Below are 10,000 nucleotides of genomic sequence, written 5' to 3'. Positions count from 1 at the left end.
CTAGCCGGCTATCCAGATTGATCGCTATCAATAGCGGGCTATCTAGCTTGCTAGCTATCTATCTATCTTGCTCGCTATTGATCTAGCTATCTGGCTATCAATCTAGCTTGCTAGCGGGCTCGTCGACAGCACAATTTGGATACACATATTTTGGAGACTTTTGACTGCTTTTAGTTTCTGCCAAATTATAAATATGTATAATTACAGTAAAGTCTCGTTATATCGATATTCAAGGGAGTCCGAAAAAATATCGATATAACCGGGACTATCGATATATCCGACCCTGTTTGCATGTAATTTTCTCCGTGCGTGCATAGAAATAGTATCGATATAACCGATATCGATATAACGAGACTTTACTGTAGTTAAATCAATGTTAAAAATACACCAATAAAAAGACATTAAAAAGGCCTTTGTTTGTCAATCCAATAATTATTTGAAACAAGAATTATTTCAGTATTTATCCCCTTCCCCCCCAAAAAAAAATCTCACCGTGCCACATAAAAGCTTTTCTGTGTCCCTATTTTATCGCTTACTTTAATTGTTTTCCGTCATCTTGAACTGTTCAATTCAATCCGTGACTAAATTCGCAACTCACTTTCAGGGAGACTCAAAAGGTCGCCGACCTGTGTAATCCCGAATCAAACCGCAAAGGTGTTTGTGGACATTCATTAGCATAACGGCGTTTTGTCCCGAAAGAATGATTGTCGAGTACATTACTAGATTTCAATCCCCCACGTGAGCACACGGGGAGGGATTGAACGGGATCAACTCAATCCCTAAACCTCTCTCCACCGATATGGAGATGATGCGTGCATATGTCCGTTCCGACATCCCGAATTATCTAATGTAGCGATTGTCCAAGTGCGCCGCACGTACCACTCAAGGTACTTATTTCAGTTCACGTTTTGAAAACATTTCTGGATAGAAGTGCAAACGGCATGTATTATCATGATGGATTAAAGTACTATACAGTGATACCTCGGTTTACGAACCCCTTGGTTTATGAACTTTTCGGTTTACGAACGTTAAATTTATGGAAATTTTACCTTGGCATATGAACTTTACCTTGGCATATGAACTTTTTTTTGTACATGGAGCTGCCGAACGTGCCCTTTCTTCTAACAACAAAATGGCAGCTGACTGTTTTTGTCCTCTATTCGCCGCTACCAGTCTTCGGTTAAAGCCACGTGATTGGTCAAGAACGCAGCAGTGAGGGGAGGTGGTTAAACATTAAAGAGACAGGCAGACGACAGTGAGAGAGTTTCAACTTTGATAGTTCACAGGCAGAGTGTAGACTGCAAGGTTAAAATTCCCATTAATCAGGCAAACAACAAACAACCCGCACAAGCCTGTACACTTGATGCAAAAAGCTATCAACCCAGCTAAACAGAACACAATTGATGAGGAACTAGATAAAATTATCGCAGCGAAAGCACCTACAAGGGATCATTCCTCAAGATGGTGAAAGAAGAAGGCTACGTTCCTCAAGTGTTTAATGCTGATGAAACCGGCCACTCCATTCCATCAAGCCATCAACGACCATCACAAAGGTAAATAAAACGACTTTATTATACAGTACAGTTTATTTCTTTAATTATAATACCATAGCACATTTATTATACAGAAAATATGGTATATTTTGTGTAGTTTTAAGGCTTATTTAGTAGAACATTATGTTTTATGGAGACCTGGGAACGGATTATTCTCATTTTAATGGTTTCCTATGGGAAATTAATTTTTGGGATCCACACTTTTTTGCCTTACACACTGTCTGGGAACCAATTAAGTTCGTAAACCAAGGTATCACTGTACTATACACAAGCAATACATAATATAGTAATTGTTATTTTTCATTTCCCAATATTACAGCGTAGTGTTTTTTTTTTGGAGTGATGGAAAATGCAACATGGATTTTTTTTTAGGACTTAAACTAGTTGGTCTTGTTTTGATATGGCGAAATGTTATTTTGGACAAGTGGCTGCTTGTCTTCATTCGTTCCTATTTGACTATCAGTTGTAAGTTGTAGAGACGCTTTGCATGATCCTCAATGCGTACTTATGGCTCTGTCATATCGCATTTTATTGGTTGATATGTTTCTGTTACTTTCATTATTTTACTGGTTCAAGCTCAGGTAGTTCTATGGGCTTTTTGCAACACAGATTGGTTCGTATGTCAAATAATGCTGGCAAAAAAAAGCTAATAGATTGACCAAACATAAGTCGTTTTGTTGGTATGCTAGTTGCTTTGTTTGTTGTTATGCTAGTCGTGCGGTCTATTGGTTTATTGATTTAAGTAGATCGATTAATTCCTGATTGAACAGGATTAATGAACTGCCCAACTGACATACCCACTATCGAGCGTACTGACAGATGCTTGGTTGATTGGTTAGTTGGTTATGACAATGAACCATTCAATCATTTAATTAACTGACAAACAAACAAACTAAATAACCAACCAACTGCTTAACTGACTAACCGACTAATTAACTAATAAACTAACAGCCAACAATATAACCAGTCTAACTAACTAACCAACCACAAACAACTTTCTGGTTAATAAAACAACCAACTAACTGGCAAATACTATTCCTTGTGTGTTCTACATACTTGGCAATAAAGATGATTCTGATTCTGAAACTATCCAACTAATGTATTAACTAATCAAATAACTAACCAAATAACTAAATAACCGACAAACTAACTAACAGGATAACCAACTAACTAAAATATAACTAACTAACTAACCAATCAACTAACTGACTGATTAAGTCACAAACTAACAACTAACTATCTAACCAATCAACTAACTAACCAACTACCTGACAAACTAATCAACTAACTAAATAACCAACGGATTAAATAACCAGCCAACCAACCTGCTAATTCACTGACTGATTAACTAACCAATGAACTAACTAGCCACCAACTATCCAACCAACCAACTATCTAACTATCTATTTAAATATTTAGATAACTAATCAAATAACTAAAACTTTCCGGATTACCAAACAACCAACTAAATGGCAAACTATCTAACTAACCAAATAACCAATTAACAAAATAACTAACAACTAACTAAATATACAACTAAGCAATTAAATATCTAACTAGCTAGCAACTAAATGACAGATAGTTGTTAATTGGTTAGTTGTATATGACAATGAACCACCCAACCAGTTAACAAACTAAGCAACTATCCAACTAACCAACCAGTCTATCAACCAAATAACTAAATGACTGGCTAACTAACCAACTAACAGCCAACTAAGTGACCAATTAACTATCTAAGTAGTTAGCAACTAACTGACAGTTGTTAATTGGTTTGTTGTATATGACAATGAACCACCCAACCAGTTAACCAACTAACCAACCAGTCTTCCAAACAAATAACTGACTGGCTAACTAGCCCACTAGCAGTCAACTAAGTGACCAATTAACTAACTAACCAACCAACTAACAACTTCTGGTTAACCAAACAACCAACTAACTGGACAACTAACCAACTATCTAATCGGGATAGTGGGACATTTTGGTTAATGCTTTGCTTTATCAGTTAGCCAGAGTTGAATAGTTAGAAAAAAACAACCAACCAATCAACATCATACTAACATGGTTACACATCGGTTAGTTAACAGGGTAGACCTCACCTTTTTTCCTTTGCAGGGTTAGAGGCATACTGTGTAATTCAGTCTTCGGTCTTGAATTAATCCAATTGATCGATGATTATTATAAGAACCTTTACTTGATGCTCGAAGGACAACACTGTCTTCACGTCTTTGATGCAAAAAAAAAGATCAAATGTCGTAAAAATCCAAGCTAGCGATCCTAGCGTGCACTTGCTCGGCGTTCATGTGAATGTTACAAACTCAGATTTTTTTTTTTTTTGAGGGGAGGAGGGTCAGAAAAGAGATTAATTTAATCCCACTTGTTCTACATATAATTCATTGGAAAGAAGAAGTCTGCAATCCCATTAGGACACACACAGACTAGCTGTGTCTTTAGCATAGCATAGCATAGCGAGCGAACGAACCAACGTCCAGAGATGATGAGCCATCTGCCATTGAGACACATTGTTTGATAAACAAACGCTTTTACACAACAAACATTTGAGTGCATTAAACTAGCTAAACTCGGCTAAATCCGGGGGGGGGGGGGGGGAGCAGATATTGCTCTTTATAACTTGACCGCATTGCGTTGTTACATCACGCCAGATGTCGCGTCTTTAACCTGCTAAGGTTACGACACCCCCGCCCCCCCCAAAAAAAAAAAAAAACGGAAATTGTATCGCTGTTAGTTGAAGACATTTGTCGAAGAAAAGACAGAATCTCCAAAATTTAATATTTTAGGAAGGGGGTTACGAAATTGGGCTTCTCGTGTGCTTGTTACTTTGTTAGCTCTCTATTTGATATCAATTAGCTATCTGTTAGCTTTCTGGCTAGCTAGCTATCAGATATAATAATAATAATCATAATAATCATAATAAAGCTAGCTAATAGCTAGTTAACAGAAAGCTAGCTAGACAGCTATCCAGCTAGATAGCTAATAGACAGCTAACTAGACAGCCAGCGAGCTATATAGACAGCAGATAGATAGCAAATAGTTCGCTCAATTGCTATGTAGCTAGATAGCTAATATATCAGCTACATGGCTGTCTGGCTATCTAGATAGCTATCTATTAGCTAGCAAGCTATTTGCTACCTTTAGCTATCTCTTTGCTGGCTAGCTATCTATTAGCTATATGGCTGTCTGGCTATCTAGATAGCTATCTGTAAAGTGACCTTGAGAGTTTTGAAAGGTGCTTAGAAATAAAATGTATTATTATTATTATTATTATTATTGTTATCTACTAGCTAAATAGCATGCTATTTGCTATCTATTAGCTATCTGTTAGCTGTCTATCTGGCTAGCTATCTATTAGCCTTATGGCTGTTTAGCTATCTAGCTGGCTACCTATTAGCTAGCTAGCTAGCGAGCTTTCGATCTATTTGAGGTATATAAAGTGTCCTTGAGAGTTTTGAAAGGCGCTTAGAAATTACATGTATTATTATATATAGTTAGCTAGTTAGCTTATAGATAACTAGTAGATAGCTAGATAGCTAGTTAGACAGCCAATAGATAGCAAATAGTTACCAAATAGATAGCTATCTAGGTAGCCAGCAACGGTGACCCAGTTCAACCGGGAATAACTCAAATAGATCAAATTAGCTAGCTAATAGATAACTAGTAGATAGCTAGCTACATAGTTAGACAGCTAATAGATAGCAAATAGATACCAAATAGATAGCTAGATAGCCAGCAACGGTGACCCCGTTCAACCGGGAATAACTCAAATAGATCAAGTTAGCTAGCTAGCTAATAGATGACGAATCGATAGCTAGATAGCTAGTTAGACAGCTAGTAGATAGCTAGCTAGGTAGCCAGCAACGGTGACCCCGTTCAACCAGGAATAACTCAAAGAGATCAAGTTAGCTAGCTAGCTAATAGATGACTAATTGATAGCGAGCTAGCTAGTTAGACAGCTAATAGCTAGCTAGCTAGGTAGCCAGCAACGGTGACCCCATTCGGCCAGGAATAACTCAAATAGATCAAGTTAGCTAGCTAGCTAATAGATGACTAATTGATAGCGAGCTAGCTAGTTAGACAGCTAATAGATAGCTAGCTAGGTAGCCAGCAACGGTGACCCTGTTCAACCAGGAATAACTCAAAGAGATCAAGTTAGCTAGCTAGCTAATAGATGACTAATTGATAGCGAGCTAGCTAGTTAGACAGCTAATAGCTAGCTAGCTAGGTAGCCAGCAACGGTGACCCCATTCAACCAGGAATAACTCAAATAGATCAAGTTAGCTAGCTAGCTAAGAGATGATGAATCGATAGCTAGATAGCTAGTTAGACAGCTAATAGCTAGCTATCTCGGTAGCCAGCAACGGTGACCCCATTCAACCAGGAATAACTCAAAGAGATCAAGTTAGCTAGCTAGCTAATAGATGACTAATTGATAGCGAGCTAGCTAGTTAGACAGCTAATAGCTAGCTAGCTAGGTAGCCAGCAACGGTGACCCCATTCGGCCAGGAATAACTCAAATAGATCAAGTTAGCTAGCTAGCTAAGAGATGACGAATCGATAGCTAGATAGCTAGTTAGACAGCTAATAGCTAGAAAGCTAGGGAGCCAGCAACGGTGACCCCGTTCAACCAGGAATAACTCAAAGAGATCAAGTTAGCTAGCTAGCTAATAGATGACTAATTGATAGCGAGCTAGCTAGGTAGACAGCTAATAGCTAGCTAGCTAGGTAGCCAGCAACGGTGACCCCATTCGGCCAGGAATAACTCAAATAGATCAAGTTAGCTAGCTAGCTAAGAGATGACGAATCGATAGCTAGATAGCTAGTTAGACAGCTAATAGCTAGCAAGCTAGGTAGCCAGCAACGGTGACCCCGTTCAACCAGGAATAACTCAAAGAGATCAAGTTAGCTAGCTAGCTAAGAGATGACTAATCGATAGCTAGATAGCTAGTTAGACAGCTAATAGCTAGCAAGCTAGGTAGCCAGGAACGGTGACCCTGTTCAACCAGGAATAACTCAAAGAGATCAAGTTAGCTAGCTCGCTAATAGATGACTAATTGATAGCCAGCTAGCTAGTTAGACAGCTAATAGCTAGCTAGCTAGGTAGCCAGCAACGGAGACCCCGTTCAACCGGGAATCTTTCCGACCATCGCTCGTTACCGTGACACCTGATTTTGTTTATTTTTTGAACCGACGCCATTCCCCGTACGGATAATCTCACCCAGAGAAGAAGACATTAGAGAGAACGCTAGCGTCCAGCGAGGGATAATCTGATGGATGAGTGGACTAATATGAGGCCAATCCCGTTTTAAGACAAATTAGTCCAACACATTTCCATCATTGCCGAAAGGCCTAAACAAAGCTGAGCCCTCGGGAGATGTTGGCGGCAAAAATTCCCTGTCAGATCCCCCCATCGGTCATCCCGGGATAAACGTGGCAGATTAAAACCGTTTTACCATGGTTGCGATGCACACTTGGAGGCCACCGACAGGTCAGGAATATTATTTTTTTTTCCCCACCAAAGTTACTCATAAAATACATTTTCCACCGTGGATCTATTAGCTATCTATTAGCTGGCTAGCTAGCTTTCTATCGATTTACTTCCGGGTTGAGTGAACGCTGGCTCAGTGTGTTAGCTAACTAACTATCTAGCTTGCTGGCTATTAGCTATATAGCTATCTAAGTGGTTAGCTATCTAGTTATCTATCTGTTGGCTATCTATTAGCTGGCTAGCTAGCTGTCTATCGATTTACTTCCGGGTTGAGTGAACGCTGGCTCAGTGTGTTAGCTAACTATCTAGCTAGCTGGCTATTAGCTACATAGCTATCGAAGTGGCTAGCTATCTATCTGGTGGCTATCTAATAGCTATCTATTAGCCTGCTAGCTAGCTTTCTATCGATTTACTTCTGGGTTGAGTGAATGCTGGCTCAGTGTATTAGTTAACTAACTATCTAGCTTGCTGGCTATTAGCTATATAGCTATCTAAGTGGTTAGCTATCTAGTTATCTATCTGTTGGCTATCTATTAGCTGGCTAGCTAGCTGTCTATCGATTTACTTCCGGGTTGAGTGAACGCTGGCTCAGTGTGTTAGCTAACTATCTAGCTAGCTGGCTATTAGCTACATAGCTATCGAAGTGGCTAGCTATCTATCTGGTGGCTATCTAATAGCTATCTATTAGCTGGCTAGCTAGCTTTCTATCTATTTACTTCCGGGTTGAGTGAACGCTGGCGCGTGTGGCTACCGCTGCTTACCCACAGAAAAACTTATCCTGTGACTGTAAAGTGACCTTGAGAGTTTTGACAGGCGCTTTGTAATGAAATGTATAATAATAATAATAATTATAGTAATAATTATAAGACATGAAATGTATAATAATAATGATACATGAAATGTATAATAATACATGAAATGTATAATAATAATAATAATAATAATAATAATAATAATAATAATACATGAGAAGTATAATAATAATAATAGTAATAATAATAATAATAATAATAATACATGAAATGTATAATAATAATAATCCATTTCATTTCTAAGCGCCTTTCAAAACTCTCAAGGTCACTTTACAGTCACAGGCTAATTTTGTTTCTATCTGCCCCCTCGTGGGAGGGAAAAAACATTGCCAGAGGTCTGACCACCACTTGATCAGCACCCAAGCATGAAAAAAAAAAAACACCATGAGATCAGAAAGACCTTCAGAAAGACGACACTACAACCAGATCTATGCATCACAACCCCCAACCCCTGTTTGGCGCTATTTGAGGCTTACACGAATGACCTTAATCATCAGGCGAGCTATTTGGCTTTTTATTTATTTAGCCCGAGTTGCTGCAGCGACACTGGCAGGCATCAAAAAATAAACAAATAAACAAATAAATACATCAAAAACAAGCGGGAGGGCAAGGTCGGTTGTCCAGGGCGTAATCCATATCATCCCGTTATACATGCGACGCGCGGCCGCCCGCTAGCTCGCTAGCTAGCCTGCTGTGTTTATTTATTTATTTATTTTTATGTTCGATAATAATGGCGGGATTACGCTTGTCATCTGATGTCATATCAAAGAAGGATGACATGGGGGGGGAAATGCGACATGGTGTGAGGTCAGGAACTCGTCACGAGAGTTAGCGGGTGGGCGCTAATGATGTGTTGTAGTCACATGATTCATTGTCAAGTTAACTTATTCACTGCCAGATGATTTGCAAAAAAAAATGTGTCCACTTCAGTGCCAGGGTTTTTGTCATTGTCATTTGAATTCTGGGAGTCACAGAATATTGAGTTTTAGGACTACATAAATATTCAAAACAGCGTTAGATTTGTTTTTATTTTTTATTTTTAAACACATAAATACATATATACACACACACACACACACACACACACACACACACACACACACACACACATATACACACAAAAACACACATCAACAAATAACTAAATAAATAAATGGGTGGATGATGAATGAATGAATACAAACAAATACATAAAAACATAAATACATACATATATACATACACACATAAATACATGAAGACACACACACACACACACACACACACACACACATATATACATACACACACAAAAACACACATCAACAAATAACTAAATAAATGGGTGGATGATGAATGAATGAATGAATGAATACAAACAAATACATAAAAACATAAATACATACATATATACATACACACAAATACATGAAGACATACATACACACACACACACACACACACACACACACACACACACACACACACACACACACACACACACACACCTATATACACATAAATACATACATACACACACACAAACACACATCAACAAATAACTAAATAAATAAATGGGTGGATGATGAATGAATGAATACAAACAAATACATAAAAACATAAATACATACATATATACATACACACATAAATTCATGAAGACATACATACACACACACACACACACACACACATATATACATACATACACACACAAAAACACACATCAACAAATAACTAAATAAATAAATGAGTGGATGATGAATGAATGAATGAATGAATGAATGAATGAATGTAAACAAATACATAAAAACATAAATACATACATATATACATACATACATAAATACATACATACACACATAAATACATAAATACACAAACACACATAAATACATACATAAATACATAAACACATAAACAAACAAATAAATACATACATAAATAAAGACATACATAAAAACATAAACAAATAAATAAATACATAAATACATACATAAATAAAGACAAGTTATATAGGTCTGGAGTTATCTGAGCTTGAAATGGGGTCGGATATACAAAATACAACGCAATACATATTGATTTATATAGCGCTTTAATACAGCTGTAAAAAAGCGCTAACGTGGATAAAAGCCAAACGCTTCCCCCCTCGTGGA

The 10,000-nt window shown here is 37.7% G+C and overlaps 1 protein-coding gene across 1 annotated transcript in view; it reads right to left on the bottom strand.

The window, feature by feature from the left end:
- bcl6aa (BCL6 transcription repressor aa) overlaps positions 1–3,823 on the bottom strand; it is a 22,123-nt gene extending 18,300 nt beyond the window's left edge. The window contains exon 1 of the mRNA XM_089001295.1: positions 3,650–3,823. Coding sequence (XP_088857421.1) covers positions 3,650–3,677 — 28 coding nt within the window. The 5' untranslated portion in view covers positions 3,678–3,823. The remainder of the gene's footprint in view (positions 1–3,649) is intronic.
- Between the last annotated feature and the right edge of the window lie 6,177 nt (positions 3,824–10,000).

This window comes from Hippocampus bargibanti, linkage group LG07, assembly GCF_051943395.1.
Source record: "Hippocampus bargibanti isolate YZ-2025 linkage group LG07, ASM5194339v1, whole genome shotgun sequence".
In the NCBI taxonomy this organism is placed as follows: Eukaryota; Metazoa; Chordata; class Actinopteri; order Syngnathiformes; family Syngnathidae; genus Hippocampus; species Hippocampus bargibanti.
The sequence above is the reverse complement of the archived record's forward strand: the minus strand, read 5'-3'. Positions and strand labels throughout refer to the sequence as shown.